We start from the raw sequence: 21,831 nt of genomic DNA on the forward strand, positions 1-21,831 counted from the left end.
TATTTTTAATTTTACATATACTTTTATATTTAACCCACTCCTATTTCTCAATATCATGACTTTTCCCACTAGAATCTCCCTGATTGAAAATCACTTTTCTTTTAAAGAGGGGCCTGGGAATTTGAAATTGAGTCAGAAGAGAGCAAATAAGTAACTCAGACACCAATGATTCTAACTTAAAAACTCTAAACAAAATTACTAAATTGTGTACATAAACATCAGAGAATAAAACTAAGAAAATAAATGTACCATTTTTGTTCTATGGTGGTAGAACAGATCATCAATTAGCAACACCAACTAAGAACTATTATCAAGAACTTCAAAGAGTATTTGGTGCCATCTACTGGAAGTGAAACAGTAAGCAGAAAAAGGTTTTGAGGTTTAGATTGTCCTCACCAACCCCTACCCAACCCCCTGGAAATTATTTTAAACAATGAACCTAAATTTTCTGACCAGAATTTTAAATAAAAAGTTATGTGTAACAGCATAAACATGAGATGAAAAATAGTTTATATCTCTGAGTATACATCAAGATAAAAACTATCAGAATTGGGTAGTTAGAAATGGAGAAATATAAAATATAACATCAAATAATTTTGATTGAGTGCCAGGGGCAGGAATAAGACCCTGGGGCTGGGGACACAGATCATTTGGTACAGTGCTTGCCTATGGGTTTAATCCCCAGCACCAAAACAAAACAAAACAAAACAAACAAACAAACAAAAAACAACTAAGACCATGTCTTTTCCTCCTTTAGGGGCTTATACTCCAGGTTAGTATAGGAATAGTTAAAAAGTTAATACCAATGCTAAGCAGCAGGTTCATTATATGCTATGGGAGTTAGGACTGAGGGATGCTACTTCAACCAGTACCTCAGAATGGAAGGGAAGACAACTGTTGTCACTGGTAATCCTTAAGTGTCTAAAATGTTCTAAAACCAGGAATTAAAACCCCCTATTTGTAACAAGAGTTTGGCACTTTCAAACCACCAAGACATTAAAATGAATTTTGTTTTATTATAAGTTTCTGAGGAATTGAGTTTTGTTCCTTGCAGTGTAAAAAGTCAGGACTGTAAGTTTCTGTTTTGATACCAAGCCCTCCCTTTTTTTTTTTTTTTTTTGTGGCTGGACACTTCAGTATCATGACACCCAATATTATGATATTAAGTTTTAAAACTCTGCTTTGCAAAAATTAGTCACACTATAAATATCTGATTCTAAAAATAGAACAATGGATTAAAAACTGTAATAAAAGGGGGCTAGGGGTTAGCTCAGTGGAAGACATTTGTCTAGCACACTCAAGGCTCTGAGTTTGATACCCAGCACCATGTGCAAACCACCACCAACAAAACAACAAAACCAACACCAACCTGTGATATACACATTACACAAAATATGGCAACAGGTTTCTTAGTTTTTTTTTTTTCTTAAAAAGGTAGGTTTACATGTATAAATGGCACAGAAAGATCTCTAAGGCATCATGTTGAGTAAACAATTAAGTTATAAAATAATCCCTACATATTATTTATTTTTTTAAGAAAACCCCAAACTATGTATTTTCCTTATTTTCTAAATTCTATTACATACAAAGATGTAAAAACCAAGGAAGGACACATGCAAAGGATTAACAAAGAAGAAGAGGCAATAGGATTATGACTACTGTTCAAAGGGATTAGCTTTGTCCCAATGTTTTAAATTATTTACAAGAAAAAATGTATCCATTTCTTACTTGGGTAATAAAGGTTAAATTAAAAATCAGGGAAAGTAATTAAATTTAAAAAGATTACAGAACTATATTCACAAATCCAACAGACTCTTATTGAGTGTTTTACTCTATGGCAGGTACTATGTGGTGCTGGAGCTATAGCAGAGAATAATACCAGCCCCAATTCTCAGAGCTCACTGTCTAATAGGACAACCAGACAGTAATAAATGAATACAGGTTATGTCAGGCAGTGATAGGTGCCATAAAGAAAAGCAAGGAAGATTTGGAGACCAGATAGAGAATTTGGAACCCTCATATACTAATGGAGAGAATGTAAAACAGTGCAGCTACTTTGCAAAACCATTTGTGACAGTGTTCAAAACTTTCAACAGTTACTATATATAAACCACTAATGCCACTCCTAGGTATGCACTCAGGAGATTGGAAAAAAATTATGTTCATACAAAAACTTGTATGAATATGCATGCAGTATTCACAAAAATAGAATCAACCTAAATGTCCATCTACAGATTAGTTATAAACAAAACAGTGGTATTATCTCTTGAATGGAATATTATTCAGTCATTAAAAAGGAACTGTGTACTGATAAATACAAATGAGTGAACCTTGAAAACATGCCAAGTCAAAGAGACCAAACACAAAAGGACAAATAATGTATGATTCCACTTATGAATTATGTCCATAATAGGTACATCTATAGACAGAAAATGCATTAGTGGTTTCCAGGTAAAGAGGCAGGGGAGTAAAGGTGTGATTATTAATGGGTATGGGGATTTTTTTAGGGGTGATGAAAATGATCTAGAATTAGTGATGATGGATGCATAACTCTGAACTGTAAACTTTTTAAAAGGGTATATTTTATGGTTTGTGAATTTTATCTCAAAAATTTTTTGGGGGGGTACTGGGTATTGAACCCAGGGGTACTTTACCACTGAGATACATTCCTATCCTTTTTTATTTTTCATTCTAAGGCAGGGTCTCACTAAGTTGCCTAAGCCCTCGCTAAATTGCTGAGGCTGGCTTGCTATCTCAAAATTTTAATGGTCAAAAAAAAAAAAAAAAAAAAGCCCAGGGCAGGGGCTGGGGTGGTGGCTCAGCAGCAGACCGCTCACCTCCCATAAGAGAGACCCTGGGTTCGATCCTCAGCACCACATAAAAATAAATAAGTGAAATAAAAGTATTGTGTCCAACTACAACTAAAAAAAAAAAAAAAAAGGCCCAGGGCAGTGGCACTTGTCTGTAATCCTAGAGAGTTGGGAAGCTGAGGCAGGAGGATCAAAATTTCAAGGTTTGCCTAGCAAGTTCACAAGACCCTGTCTTAAAATAAAAATAAAGGACTGGAGTAGTGTACAGTGGCACACACCTGTAATCCCAGTGACTCAGGATGCTGAGGCAGGAAAATGAACAGTTCAAAGCCAGCCTCAATAACTTAGTAAACTCCTAAGAAACTTTGCAAGACTCTGTCTCTAAATAAAATATAAAGAGGGCTGGGGATGTGGCTCAGTGGTTAAGGCCCCTGGTTTAATCCCCAGTATAATAAATAAATAAATAAAAGGGCTGGGGATGTGCTTCAGGGGTTAAGTGATCCCCTGGGTTAAATATCCAATCACACACACACATACACAAATAAATAAAGAAGGATAAAAGGATAGAGAGTTAAGAGAACTTGCTATTTTGGTAAGGATGGGTCAGGAATGACTTGAGTTTGAGCAGAGACCTGAGCAATGTAAAGTAGCAAATCTAGGAAGTGAGAAAACATTTCAGAAGGAAGAGAAAGTGGACAGACTCCAGGGGCAGGAATATGCCTGTTCTCAAAGAACAGCAAGGAGGATAACTGACTGAAATGAGTAAGGGGATGAGGCTATGAAATCCAGAGTCCAGGTCAGCTAGAGGTCTCTAGACCACAGGTAAGACTTTCTTCTGAATAATAGAAAATCACTGGACCCAGAAGAAATGTATACTGATGCACATTTTAAAAGGTTTGTTTCAGTTGCTGGGTGGAGAATAAACAGGAAGGGTGGAAAGAGGGAGAACAATTAGGAGGTTATTGTAATAATTCAACAAGAGATGACTTGGACTAGCATGGGTGCTGAGAAGTGGTCAGATTCAAAACATCAAAAGGATCTGCCAATGAATCACATGTGGGGCAAAGGAGTCAGGATGATCCCAGGATTTTAGTCTGATGAAGAAGTAAATGAGGGCTGGGGATGTGGCTCAAGTGGTAGCGCGCTCGCCTGGCATGCGTGCGGCCCGGGTTCGATCCTCAGCACCACATACCAACAAAGATGTTGTGTCCGCCGAGAACTAAAAAATAAATATTAAAAATTCTCTCTCTCTCCTCTCTTACTCTCTCTTTAAAAAAAAAAAAAAAAGAAGTAAATGAAAGGGTCACTGACTGAGATGCCTCAGAGAAAAACACTAGGCATGGAAATGAGAGTTCAGTTTGCTTAATCTTAAATTTGAGGTGCCTAATAATTTAGGTGCATATAAGAGACTGTAATTCAGTAAAATGATCAGGCTGGAAGTATAAATTTATGAGATTCAGGGCAGAAGATGTTTGAAGTCACATGGATGAATGACTCACCAAGGCAAAGTGGAAAGTCTAAGGACTTGAGCCATGGAGCACCCTAATATTTAGATACCTGGGAACAGACGATTTATGTTCTCTATATGGCAGGAGCCTGTTAGAGGAAGAAGACAGGATGTTTCACCTTTATTATTCTTCCAGAATTAGATGACTGAATAGACAAAAGTTCCTTTGAACCAAGACTTCTAGGTGTCTTCTCTGGATTTTTAAAGATTTCCTATTTTCCCTGTATCTTTAGTACTACCTCCTTATTAACCTATAAGGTTCTCTCAGATTATTTGTTTACAAAGTGTCCTGCCCTAAGGATCTCAAGTCAGTTCTCTACTAACACAATAAAATGATAATCTAAAAATACACAATTTGTTTTGGATATATTATTTTATTCTAGATCTGGCTTCCCAGTTAAAACAATTAGGTTTGCCTTCCTTAGATACACACAAATATGATTGGCAACAGACTCTGTCATGGATAATTTACAAATACACGGTATTTTGGTGGGTGAAAGCATGGGGGACTATTTAGCTGTTTGGTAGAAAGTTCAAGTAAAATAACCCAACTGTCTTTGAGTTGGTGACAATTGTGCAAAGAGTACCTGAAGTTGTGCAACTGAGGTAGCACATTCAAGTATTTAAGTAGGTAGCATAAATGTCAATAGTGTTTGCCTTTGTGGTCTGAAGACCCTTAGCTTTCTCCTCTGAGAAATAGACAATAGCACCCTCTCTATCTCATGAGGACTAAGTAAACTAAAATGCCATGTACACTGTAACACACAGTGCAGGAACATTACTATTATTTTCTTTACAGAGAACCAACTTGCCAGAAAGATTCTAAAAAATTTCAATTGGTGGTCAAATTTCAGATGTAATAAGGATTTAAAAATTTAGCCAAACTCTTGTAAAATCATGTATGTACAAGGATAATCACTGCAAAACTGTTTTTAACATAGCAAAAGTTTAAACAGGGGATAAGTTAAACAAACTATGGTCCATCCTACAATGGACTATAACAGCCTTTGTTAGCTTTTCATCACTGTGACAAAATAACTGAGAAAAAAAACTTAAGGAGAAAAGATTCATTTTGGCTCATGCAGAGATTTCAGTCAGTGTTTGCTTGGCCCCTATGTTGAAGCAGGAAGCAAAAAAAACTGCTCACCTCCTGGTAGATGGGAAGCAGAGACAAAGGAGGGTAAGGCTTGGGACCAACCTCTTTCAGCTAGGTCTCATCTCCTAAAGTTTCTATTACTTCCCTATAGCACCATCAGTTGGACCAAGTCTTCAACACATGAGCCTTTGGGGACGTTCCAGATCCAAACTGGAACAGCCTTTAAAAAAAAGGCAATGTTTGGGCTGTGGCTTAGTGGTAGTGCACTTGCCTGGCATGTGTGAGACACTGGGTTTGATTCTCAGCACCGCATATAAATAAATTAATAAAATAAAGGTCTATCAACAACTTAAAAAAAATCAAATTAAAAAAAGGGCAATTTTATATATATCAATAAGAAATAATCTTGAGATGATACACTAGAGTAAGTGAACAAAAGCTAGGTGTAGAACAGTATACAAAGTTTATATCTATTTTAATAACAAGATATGTGTGTATGTGAAATATCTCTGAATGGATACACAATTAACTCACCACTAAATACTTTTTGTAAACATCTGAAATGTGTTCCATGCATTTGTAGTAGTTACTACAAAGAATAGAATTTAAACTGGACACAGTGGCACAGGCCTGTAATCCCAGCAGCTCAGGAGGCTGAGGCAGGAGGATTGCAAATTAAAAGCAAGCTTCAGCAACTTAGCGAGGAACTCAGCAACTCAGTGAGACCCTGTCTCTAAATAAAATATTTGTAAATAGGGTGGGGGATGTGGCTCAGTGGTTAAGCACCCCTGGGTTCAATCCTCAGTACCCCCCCAATAAATAAACAAACAAACAAACAAATAAACAAAATCCAGCCACAGAGACTCAAACACCAGCGAGACATGAAACAGAATGGGTGATGGCTATTATCTTTGATAAAGATAATAAATAATAATTAAATAATAATAAATAAAGAGCTTTCTTCAAATGGGAGGGACCTTGCCTAAAGACAATGAAACCAACATTTATTACACCTATTTGTACATATATACAAAATAGAAATTCTCATATTTTACTGGTGGGAAAAAAATCTTCTAGCCACATATAGGAAAAAAACTTAAATAAGCACATGCATACACGCACACACACCTCTTATCCCTTATCATGTTTAAGAACTGAACCTGGGAAAATAATGAATCAAATATAAAAACATGCATGTAATAAAGACAGACAGTAATTATAAAAGTTTTAATTATAAAAGTAAGCCATGGGAGACAGGCCAATGTTCACCAATAAAGGATTAGTAAATTATGGTACAACCAAGTAGCTACTAAACACTAAGTTTTGAAAGAATATTTAAAAGCATAAAAAATGTTCATAGTACATGGGGAAAAATGGGTTAGACAAAGAGGACTGTATATACATTTTGATCTCATGAGTGGAAGTGAGAAATATAGAAGTCCAGAAAGACATACAACAAAATGTTAATATTGATTATCCCTGGAAGTTTATTATAAGTGATTTTTGGCTTTTCACTTTTTAGCTTCACAGGTATTTGTTATAGTAAGCATGTATTGCTTTCATAATTGAGGAAAAACAATAAATAGTATTTGGGGGGGGAAAACAGAAGATACAAAAATTTAAAGCTATACTTCTTCATTCTCCCAATTCTTTAATAATCAAGGTATATATGTGTGAAAAAAGAAAACATCTAGGCAGGCTCTTTTATCTAATAATAAAAAATGTTTATCAACTATAAAATGGGTAGAAATATTGCTTTATTGGAGAAACATCCAAATTACTTTCATGTTTGTTATAAAGTCCTAACAAGCATCCAAGAAGAAAATACACAGTTTCCATAGGAATAAAAACAAACAAAATGGGATGGTGACTGCCCCAAATGATATTTCCTAAAAAAAAAAAAAAAAAGTAATGTTTAACCTATCTTCTATTGAGGAAAGGTAAGTAAACTGCACACATCATAAATAAGATTTCCTTACTTTACAAGAAAGAACAGCAATCCTGGTTTTGAGGCATATTAAATACAAAATCCACTCTCTGACCAAGACGAGGGGGAAAATCATTCTTCAGATTTCAATTCTCATGCAATAAAATCCAAAGGTCTGTTGAAGCCACCTTTTCGATTCATGTATTGCCTATAATGAGAAGAGAAAATTCATTGTGAACTTTTTAAAATTCTGGACTCTTTTTATATATATATAAAAAAACCTAAAACCAAAATAACATGTTTTTAAGATTAAACCTAAGACCACCTTTAACATGACAAAGTGTAGGATAGAAACTACTTAAGGTTATTTAATGCACATTAATATGAGATTATTTTACTTTTACTTATTTTTGTGGCTTAGAATCAAACTCAAGGCCTCAAGCACGCCAGGTAACATTCTACACTAAATTACACCTGTAACCTATAACCTCACTTTTAAAATAAAGCAAAACCATTTGGATTTCTTTAAATGCCACATTCAGTATGGAAATATATTTTCAGAATTATTTGGAAAGATCGTACAGACCTTTAAAAAAATCAATTTAAAATTCACAATTATTTTAGGTAAACAATGATTACCTAGTTTAAACAAACACAGAACTCCTAAACAGGTATCCATTAAGCAAATTCAATTTGTACACTTCAATGGTTCACCTCATAATACTTTATTTGAAGGTAATTTTATGACAGTCTATCCATAACAACTCTATTACTTTAGCTCATAGCACTCTCAAATCATATTATTCATAGTCTAAATTAATTGGAATACTGATCTTTTATCAGTGATAAAAGTAGAAAGAAAGGTTATATTTAAACATGTCTTGACTTTTTCATCAACAATTCAGTGAGATTTTAAGTATAGATTCATTTGTTTCGAATCTATAACACAAACAAAATGTGCCTACACTTAAAAAAGAAAAGTCTATTTACATTAAAATCCTGATGTAATCAGTATAGGTAAATAGTTTAGAAGAGATTTGTTTTACAGTGAAATCAAAGCCCACTAAGTTGAAGTTATGCTTTTTTAAGAAATTTACTACACACAGCTCAAAAACATTTAAGTCAGCTACCCTCTCTAGAACAGCTATTTGCTAACATGTAAATTGAGAAACAATTTTAACATGCCAGAATATAAGCAAGAAAAGTACTTCTTTAAGATAAGGGACAGGGTTCTGAGGACACATCTCAGTGGTAGGGCACTTGCCTAGTATGCACAAGGCCCTTGGTTCAATTACCCAGTACAAAACAAAACACACACATTAAAAATCAAGGGACAGTACAGAAAACTAATACATTTCACAAAAATGATTACCCCATATAAAAGCTCTTTCCAAATATGAAATTGAGTTTATTAGTTTAAACATAATAGTGGGGGTTTTGCTTACCTGTACTTCCTCTTCTGAGACACATTTATGGCATAGGCATTGACAGAGCCATCTACCTTCTTCCCCTGGAGAAAAACAATAAACAAATAAAATAGGAAGGACACATTAAATGCCTGATCAAGAGATGGATAATGTTAAATCACCAAGATCCATTTAAAAGGAAGAGAAAATTTTCAGATCCTAATGATACCCACAAACTCTCAAGTATTAAACAACTCTGCTCACATTTTTATGGTTACATATATACAATTTAATACAATATTCAAATCAGCAAACATTCATGGTATGTGTAAGGCATGCTGGGAAATAGGCTAGTAGATCCTAAACTTTTTTGGTCAAAGACTCCTTTAAAATCAGATAAAACTTATTAGCTCCACAAAAATTTACATTCACACAAAATTTAACCTCTACCATTAACTTATAATATTCTCAAATTGTAGCTTGAACATTTCCATTTGTTTAAATTCCATTTCTTGCATAAGTCTTACCATTTTTATCTTTAATCAAGAATCAGAATATAGAATAACAGACAATAGTTGGATTGTTACATACCTTTCTATATGTGGCATGTATCCTCTTTGTTACTAATTCCTTTTTTTAAATTTGTTTTAATTAGTTATACATGACAGTAGAATGTATTTATGCACTTTTTAAAAGTTTATTTTTGGTTAGACACAATAACTTTATTTTGTTTATTTTTATTTATTTTTATGTGATGTTTAGGATCAAACCCAGGGCCTCATGCATGCCAGGAGAGCGCTCTACCGCTGAGCCACAACCCCAGCCCCCTTTAAGGTTCTTTAATCCAGTCAAATTAATTAACCATACCCACTTGCTCCCATATTGTTCCTCATGCCTGAATTGCCTTCCCTGCCAAGAACCAATCTTTAACGAACTGGTTCTTTCTTATCCATCATTCAAGGCCCAGTTCTGATGATCCAGCTGTCAGGCAGCACCTTCTTTACTAACCCCTGAAGAATGGTATCTATGCTTTCCCCATAGTACTTTATATTTCCACCCTGTATTACTGTGATGTATATGCTATTGCTCCAATGACACTGAAAGCTTCTTGATGGAGGGATATATGTCTGAGTCACCTCTACATTCTCACATACTAGGGCACTGCACTGGCAGGTGATTGGAAAATGACTTCGAAATGAATGGGACTGGCTAATGCCACGAAACACATACATGTGACTCCTATTTCCTACCCTTGTCCATTATTACTCATGAGTGTAGCATACTCATTAGGTGTCTGCATTAGGGGAAAAAAAAGGATTCTGACCCACTGGTCTAATGGTATGCATAGGTGAACTACATATTTGAAATGGAACTAAAATAAATATATATGGACTTAATTTTCTGTTCTTATTTTCATATATTTCTAAGGGTAGGGGTACTGGATAAATTATAAGAGGTAGGCATAACTTGGAAAGACCTGCCTTGACCAAAAAAAAAAAAAAAAAGGAAATTATGCTAATCTTTTCACTGAGTTCAATTTCTAAAGACTTGCTGACTTTTTAGAAACTTTTGTAGAGTCACATATTATTAACCCTATGTTCATTTATTTACATACTAGGATAGAAAATTACCCATTGGTAAATATAATCACACTTTGGAACTTTCTAGAAGAATGTTGAAGTAGAGGGAAAATAAATGACTACAAGACATACGGAAAGGTTCCACAATAGGGATCAGTACTAGACAATTTACCTAGCACCAATGAGGCCCTGGATTAGATTATGAGTACTGCAAAGAGGAAAGGAAAGGGAAACAGAAGAAAAGGAAAAGGTCCCCCAACAGATCAATGATGAAAATAACACAACACATATGTAACTGAGAAACATGAGTGAGGTAAGATACTTCGTAACTGCCAACTGCATTTAAACTAAGTTAACAACCCCATAGAGGTCATTAGAAAACAACTGACATGGGAGTTGGGCTACACTCAGTGGTTGAGCACTTGCCTTGTATGGGATGAGGCTCTAGGTTTCACTTTCAGTACTGGGAAAAACAAACCAAAACTCCACTGACATCATTTGATTACATGGTACACGACAATTTTTAAGGATCCTCACTTTTTCCTTAATAAACAAACATCTTAAGCAGCACTGATTACAATTAAAAGTGAAGGGTAGGGCTGGGGTGGTGGCTCAGTGGTAGAGCGCGATTGCTAGCATGTGTGAGGCACAGGGTTCAATTCTCAGCACCACATATAAATAAAAAAAAATTAAGTTCTATCAACAACTAAAAAAATTAAATTAAATTAAAAAAAAAAAAAGCAAAGCAAAGGGTTAGCTCTACCTATATACCTCTCAGGAATTTCAAATATAATCAGGAAATAGTCATACCCCAAAACAAATAAATAATTTCAATTGGATAGAATGGTGCACTCCTGTAATCTCAGCAACTTGGAAGGCTGAAGCAGGAGGATTGCAAGTTCAAGGCCAGCCTCAGCAACTTAGTGAGATCCTGCCTCAAAATAAAAAACAAAAAAAAGGGATGGGGATGTGGCTCAGTGGCAAAGGGCCCCTGGGTTCAATCGCCAGTACAAACAAATAATTCTTCTAAAAACAGTCTTCTAAAAACAATAAAACTACAATTGCTTTACTTTGGAGATTTTTTTTTTGTCCATTTAACTAAAACTGCTTTACTTTGGAGATATTTTTATCCATTTAACATATATATTAACAAAACATTTCACATATAAAATACTCTTTGGGAAAAAATAAAAAGGGATTTGGATTTGATATATTCAAGGAAAAAAAGTTAACAGATAACAAATAATAATATTCCAAAATAGGATTCATATAACCTCTGCATTTTTAATTTTTTTCACCTCAACAGTCATGTGTCAGTACTCCTCTTAAGTTATACAATATAATTTTCAAACATTTTAAACTTACTATCACATTAGTTAAAAAGAAAGTCTTACACCATTTGGGTTTATCCTATTCCATTAACAACTCAATGGAATGGAATACAGAATTAGAGGAGGTGGATTTTTTTTTTTTTTTTAAACTAGAATGAACCCAGCAGTGTTCTATAACTGAGCTACAACTCCAGCCCCCCTTTTTAAAAAATTTTGAGATAGAGTCTTGCTAAATTGCAGAGTCTGGCTTCAAAATCCTGGTGCCTCAGCTTCCCGAGAAGCTAGGATTACAGGTATGTGACACCATATCCAGCAAGAAGAATTAAATGACAATTCTTCTCAAAATCTCAAATTCCATTTGTAAAACTAACTTTTTTTTTTTTTTTGGTGGTGCTGGGGATTAAATCCAGGAACTTGTGAATGCTAAGCAATCCCTTTATCACATTCCCTGCCCCTAAGAAAAAATATTTTATCAACACCAATAAATCAACTGCATTTTTATACATTAAAGATGTTATCAGCTGAAAGAGAAATCAGAAAAATATCCCTTTATAATAACCTCGAAAGAAAAATAAAACAAAAACAACAACAAAAAAACTATTTAGGAATCAACCTAACAAAAGAGGTGAAGGACCTCTATAATGAAAACTATAGAACACTAAAGAAAGAAATTAAAGAAGATATCCAAAAATGGAAAGATCTCCCATGTTCTTGGATAGGCAGAATTAATATCAAAATGGCCATACTACCAAAAATGCTATACAGATTTAATGCAATTCCTATTAAGATCCCAGTGATGAGGGCTGGGATTGTGGCTCAGCAGTAGAGCGCTCGCTTAGCACGGGCGGGACCCGGGTTCCATCCTCAGTACCACATAAAAATAAAGGCATTGTATTGCGTCCATCTATACCTAAAAAAATAAATATTAAAAAAAAAAAAAAGATCCCAATGATGTTCTTCAGTGAAATAGAAAAAGCAGTCATGAAATTCATTTGGAAAAATAAGAGGTCCAGAATAGTCAAAGCAATCCTTAGTGAGAAAAGCGATGCAGGAGGCATCACAATACCAGACCTTAAATTATACTGCAGAGCTATAGTAGCAAAAACAGCATGGTACTGGCACCAAAACAGACATAAAGACCAGTGGAACAGAATAGAAGACATAGAAAAGGATCCACATAAATACAGTTATCTTATCCTAGACAAAGGCGCCATAAATATACATTAGAGAAAGGATAGCCTCTTCAACAAATGATGCTGGGAAAACTGGAAATCCACATGTAATAAAATGAAATTGAACCCCTATCTCTCACCCTGTACAAACTCAACTCTAAGTGGATCAAAGACCTAGGCATTAGACTAGAGATCCTGCACTTATTAGAAGAAAAAGTAGGCCCAACTCTCCATCCTGTCAACTTAGGAAATGATTTTCTCAATAAGCCTCCCAAAGCACAAGAAGTAAAATCAAGAATCAATAAATGGGATGGTATCAAACTGAAAAGCTTCTTCACAGCAAAGGAAACAATAAAAAACATGAACAGAGATCCTACAGAATGGGAGAAAATCTTTACCACCTGTACTTCAGATAAGCATTAACCTCCAGGTTATACAAAGAACTCAAAAAACCTAACACCAGCTGGGCAAAGTGGCCCATGCCTGTAATCCCAGTGGCTTGGGAGGCTCAGGCAGGAGGATCATGAGTTCAAAGTCAACCTCAGCAAAAGTGAGGCGCTAAGCAACTCAGTGAGACTCTGTCTCTAAATAAAATACAAAATAGGGCTGGGGATGTGGCTCAGTGGCCTAGTGCCCTGCCCCTGAGTTCAATTCCTGGTACTCCCCCACTCCCCAAAAGCCCCCAACACCAGAAAAAAATAATCCAATCAATAAATGGACAAAGGAACTAAATAAACACTTCATAGAAGAAGAAATACAAATGATCAAAAAATACATGAAAAAATGTTCAACATTTCTAACAATTAGAGAAATGCAAATTAAAACTACACTGAGACTCTATCTCACTCCAGCCAGAATGGCAAATATAAAGAATACAAGTAACAAAAATGTTGGTGAAGATGTGGTAGAGAAAGGTACTCTCATACATTTTTGGTAGGACTGCAAATTGGTACAACCACTATGGAAAGCAGTATGGAGATTCCTTAGAAAACTTGGAATGGAACTACTATTTGACCCAGTTTTCCCACTCCTTGGTCTATAACCAAGGGACTTAAAAACAGCATACTACAGTGACACAGCCACATCAATGTTTATAGCAGCTCAACTCACAATAGCCAAGCTATGGAAACAACCTAAGTGTCCTTTGACAGATTAATGGATAAAGAAAATGTGGTATATATACACAATGGACTATTTCTCAGCCATAAAGAAGAATGAAACTATGACATTTGCCAGTAAATGGATGGAACTGGACACTACACCATGCTAAGTGAAATAAGCCAATCCCCCAAAAACCAAAGGCCAAATGTTCTCTGATATGTGGATGCTAATCCAAAACAAGGAAAGGCGGGGAGGGTAAGAATAGAAATCCATTGGATTAGACAAAGGGAAAGGAGGGGGGAGGGGTATAGGAAGGACAGTAGAAACAATCAGACATAACTTTCTTAGCCTAGTATTTGAATATACAACCAGAGTAACTCTACATCATGTACAACCACAAGAATGGGATCCTGAATAAAATAATTTATACTCTATGTATATATAATTTGCCAAAAATACATTCTACTGTCATGTATAACTAAGAAGAATAAATTTTAAAAAATAGAGCTTTCATCAAAATCTTAAGAAAAAAAGGATTAAAATTTTTTTTCCTTCTTTTCACATATATTCTTCTCTCCATCCCCACTATTCTCCTTCTATTTTCTCTCTCCATTCCTCCTGGCCTTTCCTATTTCTTTCTCTTACCCCCATCTTCCTATCTCTCTAAATATTCTTTCCTCCTCCCTCCCTAAAATTTCTTTCTCCCTTTTCTTCTTAACAATCTCTCTCTCTTTCCTCCCCTTTATTGTCTCCAGGTATTATGATGAAAGCTAGATAGCACTCACTCCCCAATCCATCTCTATCCCCCATCTGAGCTGTGAGACATGTAGTCCAAGGTCATCTTCATCTGGCAGCTGAATGTTCTATTTCCCAGTAATTCCCCTTCCTGTAATCTTGTTCTGAGTTAACTGTACCAACCAGGCTCCCCAGCCCAATGTCTCAAGGGCATCACTGACTACTGATACCCATCTGACTACTGATACCCATTTCCACTTACCCTGGCTTCTGAGATTTTAGACTCAGTTCAGTCCTGTTATCATCTTACACTCGCATGACTCAACAGTTCTCTCTAATTCTAATCTAACCCACTTCCCATCTGTCTTCCATGCTGTCCCCAATGTCATTGTTCTAAAACATACATATAATTGGGTTACTCCCTTGTTTTAAAATCCTTGCTTCCTCTTCTAAACACCAATAAGTCAACTCTAAATTCCTTAGCATGGCTAAAGTCATCAAAATCCTTACAAAATTTGGTTTCCTCCATTTTGTAGCCTCAGTCACAGTTACCACCCATCAGCCCCCTTGGACCAGTCACAGAATTTTAAATTCCCATAATACCTCATGCTTCTTCACACCTATACAGCACTCTACTTTAAATTATCTTCTGCCTTCTTTCGGTCTGATCACCTTTACTTGCCCTTTATGATCTAATGCAAACCATATGTCTGTCAAACATTCTCCAAATGCAATGGCAGTTTAAAGTTTCCTCTTTTGTGTTCTCAAAGCCCTTCAAACAGATAGTTACTGTCTTAAAACCAAATAAACTTGTGCCAACAGAAGAAATTATAAGTGATACATAAAAGAATATGGAAAACCACAACAGGCATAATGGATTAATTCAAATCAGAATGTTTAATTCATTGCATGTTTTACTTACTTTTGTTGAGTCAAAAGAGGCAAATCCCATTAACTTCATCATTTCAATTTCTTCCTCTGTTTTGCCCTCTAAGTCTTCCTCTGCAAAAATAATTTTTAAAACTTATATCATTATGTATCTATATCTATACACATACAAAATAAAAAGAAAACTGGTGACAAATTAACAGACATTCTACCTTACCAGTAAAGAACACACAAAAGACAAAGATAAATGAGAAAAATTCCTCTTAAATTTGGACAGAATGTAACTTAGCATGCAAGTTGGAGCTTATGGGGGGGACCACCTTTAATATCAGATACTACAATATCTAGATTTGAAGACACTTCCAAAATAGAATATTCTCATGTTTTTAACTACCCTACCTAGGTTATATCAGGAGCACCATGGACAACAAGCAACTCACTAAGGTACAATTAAAACAAAATCTTAAAACCATATGCAACGAACACCATAAAAATCTTAATATTTAAATGCTCAAAAATTATACTTTTATAACTTATCATGACTGGAGCAATCTAAACAAGCTTATTTATCTAGTAATGTTACCGGTAATCTGACGTTCTTTGCTCTTTGTTTCTTTTGTTTCTTTCTTTTCCTCATCTCTTCTTTCTTTTAGTCGAGAAGGGGAAGGAGATGTGGATCTATGTCGTCTTGGGGATCTAATATTTATAAATAAAGATGTAAGAAACAGATATATATAAATGGCAACTCTGTCAATCAGCACAAATTAACGCATGAGTTCCTGAAAAGTAAAGACTGAACAGAAATAAGTTCCAGAATACTCAAGAGTCCATTCACTATAGAGGAGTGAGGGAGAGGCTCTGATATTACAAAAACAAATAAATAAACAAACAAAAAACCCCCACTTTACTGATAGTCATCAGTTGCACTCTACTAGGGCTAGAAATTTATTTATTTATTTTTATTTTTTTGGGTTACCGGGATTGAACTCAGGGACACTCAACCACTGAATCACATACCTAGTCCTATTTTTTTTTTAATTTTAAAATTTACTTGTTCTACTCAGTTATACATGATAGCAGAATGCTCTTTGATTCACTATACACAAATAGAGCACAATTTTACACTTCTCTGGTTGTACATGAAATAAGATCCAACCATTTGAGTAATCATTTTTGTACCTTGGGTAATGACATCCCTCTCATTCCTTCATCTTTCCTAACCCCATGCCTCCTCCCCTCCCCACTCTAACCGTCCCTCCCTTTTGCCCATTCCAAGTTCCTCCACTCATCCCATGCCCCTCCCCATTATGAATTAGCAGCCACTTATGAGAGAAAACATTTGGCCTTTGGTTTTTGGGGATTGGCTTACTTCACTTAGCATGATATTCTCTAACTCCATTTATTTACCTGCAAATGCCATAATTTTATTCTCTTTTATTGCTGAGTAATATTCCATTGTGTACATATACCATAGTTTCTTAATCCATTCATCTATTGAAGGACATCTAGGTTGGTTCCACAGTTTGGCTACCGTGAATTGTGCTGCTTTTAACACTGATGTGGCCTAGCCCTATTTTGTATTTTATTTAGAGACAGGGTCTCCCTGAGTGGCTTAGTGCCTCACTTTTGCTGATGCTGGCTTTGAACTTGCAATCCTCCTGCCTCAGCCACCCCATCTGTTGGGATTACAGACATGTGCCACTGCCTGTATAGGAAATTTTTATGAGGCAGAAAAACCTAGCTTGAAAAATTCTACCCACTAAACACAAACAATAAAGCCCACTTAAATACCAACTGATGCTATTAACAAAGTCCATTTCCAAGGTTCTTCTAAGATGTCCCATTCTTTTTTTTTTCCCCCGCAATGGGAACTGAACCCATGGATATTTTACCACATTTAAATTTTGACACATAGTCTCACTAAATTGCTGAGTGTCTGAATTAAGTTGCTGAGGCTAGCCACAAACTTGAGATCCTCCTGTCTCTGTCTCTCATTTGCTGGGATTGTGGGTGTGCACCCAGTTAAAGTTCTCCCTCCAATTCTTGATCATACACTTGAATATATTGCTATCACCAAAAAGTTAATGTAGGATTGTTTCTTCCATTTCATGAAACTGCGACCAAAAAAAACCCAAAGTTAAGATCAGTGACCAGCTTCTTTGTTCTTCGTAGTCTAGCTTCTGGTTTATTCACTATACTCACCGGGAGCGCCTTCGGTGTGGGGATCTCGAACGGCTCCTTCTTCGATCTCTTTCCCGAGACCGGGACCTTTCTCGGCGCCTTCGTTCTCTCTCCCGGGAAGTGGACCGGGACCGCCTACGTTCTAATACAAACACACAAAAATTGCAGAGCCAAAAAGTGAATCAAATATCAAGAGCTGAGCCCTCCAACAGAAACATAACGTGAGCCATCGCTAGTAGTCACACTGAAAAGGTACAAAGAAACAGGTGATATTAATTTTAAGACTTTTTTGACTTAATATGTCCCAGCTATAAACATATTGGCATGTAAGCAATATGAAAGGTACTTAATAATATATTTTATATTTTTTCTGGTAGGAAATCTGGTGTCTATTTTACGAACTGCATTTCTCAGTTCGGATTAGCTACACTTCAAGAACCCCACAGCCACACGTGGCTTGAGGCCTCAGTTAACTTGTAAGAAAACTGAATACTGTCTAGTTGAAGGTGGCAAAAACTAACCAAGGACACAACCGAGGATCCAAGTTAGAGATCCCAATGGAAGTCTAGTAAGATTCTTTACATTGCACCGCCTCCTTAATAGGTCTGGGGGACAGAAGATATTAATCGGTGAGTTCCCTGGATTCGAAATTCTAAATAGCGATTTCCCTATGATAAACTCAGCAGGATCATAAAACTTATGGAGCATCTGTAAGCCAAGGAAAATCACATAGTGAATGCTATAGAATGTAACATTTATTCTCACATCAGTTTTCCCCGGGGGTTAACATTACCCCCAATGACTGCGAGAATTCGATTCAGAAAAGCAGGGTGACTTATGCAGTTTCCTAGAAATTACATGAAGAAACTGTGGCCTGAGCCCATCGGCCACAAGCACAGTAAAAGTTACTGTATTATAAGGTTGACAACAAGTCGATGAAACCCTAATTTAGAAGGGGAAAACAAACAAACAAAACTCTAGTCTTCAAACCAGAGGTTCAGGCCCCAGAGTGTAGGGGCCTAGGTCTTCGTTCCCCCATTCACCCCCAGCTTTCCTCCTCAGGAGGAAAGGGCCCGCCTCTCCGTTGCCCAGATACTGAAAAAAAAAAGATGCGATTCCAACAGGGCCCCACGCCATCCGCGTTGCTTCTAGACTCACCCCTCCGTGGGGAGCGGCTTCGGCTGCGACCCATTCGGAGTCCAACTCCTCCTCACACCGCCCCGGAAACGGCGGTGCAACAACTTCCGGGAGTGACCGGAACTGAAGTTCGATCTCCGACTGGAAAAATGTCGAAACAAGTCCGGAGGGTTCCGGCTTCTTAAGAAGGCAGGCAGCGAAAAGGGCGGGCCCAGAATGTGCCCCGGATGCCATCGCCTCTTCTGAATTTGGAGATTACCATAGAAGTGGAGTTGTCATTTCCGCTCCTCCAGCCTAATTTTCACAGTGACTTTCCTATCTTGTTTGTCCCTGGCAGGCATTAAAAATATGCTATTTGATGCACTTATAGAAGTGTTTGAAAAATTCAGCTGTAGACTCACCATCCTAACATAGCTTTCAATTTCACCATTTTCTCCAGTCCTTGTTCACATGCGTAAAATACGTCAAACCAATTCTACACGGAGTATACAAGGTTTGTATTTTTTGACATTTTTACATAAAATTCTCTCATAAGGAGTGAAGACACCAAAGTTCAGCGATTGTCAGCTTAATATTTTCTCAGATGCCATATTGAGAACTTATCCCAAAGTTACTACGGGTAAGGAAAAGCAAAGGCTCCATATGCCCACGTATTCCCACAAAGTACTTCTCCAATGCTGCCATAACTAGAAAAGGGTTGCTGGATGTCGACTTCTAATCTAACCAACACTTGTCCCACCAGCTTCCTCCAAAGTTTCCAAGTCTGATGGTTTGGCTTTTAGAACAGAGTTGGAAAGAAACTAGAATAGGTTGGAAACACCCTTCCCACCAGTCAACTTTTTAAAAACTGATTCACACACTCTGATATGCCCTCTTTAATATCTGTCCCAATCTAACTTTCAAGAAAAGAACTAACTGTAACATCTAGGATTTTCACCATGCATGAGGCCTGACTCAGACTCTTGGGATTATCCTGGCAGACTACACTAATGTGTGGGAGAGGTTCAAGGATTGAGGGGTGCCAGTACGGGAGGAAGAAGATTTAGGAATGATATGAAGAAACACCATTAATGATTGAAGACATTGTCCCTAGGGAAGACAGGAAATTTATAGGGAGACAAGGGGTTGTGCCGTACAGCTGTGAGAAGAGAAATATGGTAACATCAATGGCTGAAAACATTTCCTTCTTTACTCTTGATTTCAAAAAGTGGTTGGGAGGTATGCTGTCAGATTTAATACACAAAGTTTTTTAATGCCTATTGTGTGTAGGACACTGTATCGTTTTTGCACTAGGATGAAAAGATGATGCACAATATGGCCCCCTGCCTCAAGAAGCTTATACTCTAATTGTGGAGGCACAGACATTTTCACAGTAATTGGTAAGATATATGTGCAGTGTGCCTGAAGACATAAAAAGGACTTTCAGCTTGATTTGTTATTCCAAGAGTTTCCTGGGATAATAATATTACCTAACACCTATGGGACTAACTGTAGGATAGGCACTATTATGAGTTGCCCAGGTAGGAGTAGCAGCAGTATTAAAGAGCAACTGTTACACTATGCAAGCCCTATGAGTGGTTTAGTTTTATCATCATACTGAATTTATTATGGAAGATCATACCGAGTGGCTGGTACTTTATCCTTATAAAGTGATAAAAAGTTACTGGAGCATTTTAAGCTGAGTAGTTACATAACCAGATTGGTGTTTTAGATGGTTTATTCTGACTGCCAGATCTAAAAACTTGAACCAGGGGAAATAGCTGGAGGAAATGAGAACCCACACTAGGGCAATTATGAAAGAAAAGGAGTAAGAACAGAACAGGAAATATTTGAGGATCAGTATGGCAGGTCTTGGTGACTGGCAGTGGGAAGAGAGAGAAGACATGATTCCCAGGTAGGTTCAGTTTCACAGAATGTGACCTGTACAGCCTTGCTTAGAAAGGCCCCACACATTTAATATTCAGCTGTCATCATCTTGAAATAATTTTTGAACAAGAGGCCCTGTATTTTGTTTGCCCTGGAAAAAGAGTGAGTGAGTGAGTGTGTGTGTGTGTGTGTGTGTGTGTGTGTGTGTGTGATGTTTATTGAGAAAGCAAGGATTTGACTGTTCCCTACCAACAAACTTGAAACAAGATGGCAAGTCTATATAGAAGACGCATGGAGAAGGCAAAAAAAAAAAAAAAAAAAACAAAAACCCAAAAAAACAAAAAAAATGATGATCCCTTTATGAGTGCTCCTCTGTCAGGAATAGTATGGGACCTTTTCTGTGGCCCTATATCCCTCATGAATTCAATGGAGCCCTTTTTGCTTATATTTGTTGTGAAGTCTGAGAATCTAAATTCCCTTTTGTTTTATTGAGTATGGACATCCAAAATAGATACTTCTAGCAGGCATTTGACTATATGCAGACTGAGTCTGATATTTAGGGGGAAAGATAAGAAGATAGGAGAATTTGAACCACAGGAGTCCATGAGATGTTCCAAAAAAGAAGAGAGTGACAAGATACAAATGTCAAGTATAAAAACACTGGTGAAGAACAGTGTGTCAAGATTCCAGGGGGTAGAGTTATGAGAAAAAAGAGAAGGGCCAGTATAGCAGGCTGAATAATGGCTTCCCTAAAGATGTCTGGCCCTTATCCCTGGACCTATGAATGTTACCTTACATGGGGAAGGTTTTGCAGATGTAGTTAAGAATATTAACTACAGTGAGATCCAAGTGGGTCATACATGCTTATATACACGCAGAAAATGTGACCACAGAGGCTAACATGGGAATGATGCAGCCACAAGCCGAGGAATACCTCCAGCCACAAAAAGCTGGAGGAGGCAAGGAACAGATTCTTCTCTAGAAATTCTGAAGGGAGTGCAACTATGCTGGTGCTTTGGTTTTTGCCGATTGAAATTGATTTTAGATTTTTGGCCTCTAGAATTGTGTGAGAATAATTTTTTTTAAGCTAACAA

At 36.7% G+C, this 21,831-nt stretch overlaps 1 protein-coding gene across 2 annotated transcripts; it reads right to left on the reverse strand.

The window, feature by feature from the left end:
• Positions 1-6,876: 6,876 nt before the first annotated feature.
• On the reverse strand, positions 6,877-19,030 carry SNRNP27 (small nuclear ribonucleoprotein U4/U6.U5 subunit 27). 2 transcript variants are annotated; one of them, XR_014018673.1, is made up of 7 exons: positions 18,893-19,030; positions 17,756-17,876; positions 16,137-16,249; positions 15,588-15,667; positions 8,786-8,850; positions 7,393-7,548; positions 6,877-7,302 (listed from the first exon to the last, which is right to left on the reverse strand). XR_014018673.1 is itself a non-coding variant. In XM_081265396.1 (6 exons), exons 1-6 carry the CDS (start codon positions 18,924-18,926, stop codon positions 7,494-7,496), a joined length of 468 nt encoding a protein of 155 aa, XP_081121522.1. In that variant the 5' UTR covers positions 18,927-19,030; the 3' UTR covers positions 6,877-7,493. The 2 variants fall into 2 exon arrangements, 1 of the variants encoding a protein (XP_081121522.1); XM_081265396.1 differs by having other exon boundaries at positions 6,877-7,548.
• Between the last annotated feature and the right edge of the window lie 2,801 nt (positions 19,031-21,831).

The sequence above is a fragment of the Spermophilus citellus genome, assembly GCF_964194105.1.
Source record: "Spermophilus citellus genome assembly, chromosome: 13".
NCBI lineage: Eukaryota > Metazoa > Chordata > Mammalia > Rodentia > Sciuridae > Spermophilus > Spermophilus citellus.

Bases quoted from the DNA above. Each gene is read 5' to 3' on its own strand.
- SNRNP27 (XM_081265396.1), bottom strand. From the start codon at position 18,926: ATGGGTCGCAGCCGAAGCCGCTCCCCACGGAGGG. The intron at 16,250-17,755 runs GTGAGTATAGTG...TATAAATATTAG, and splicing joins CCACACCGAAGGCGCTCCCG to ATCCCCAAGACGACATAGAT. The intron at 8,851-15,587 runs GTAAGTAAAACA...GTTTTTCTCCAG, and splicing joins CCTCTTTTGACTCAACAAAA to GGGAAGAAGGTAGATGGCTC.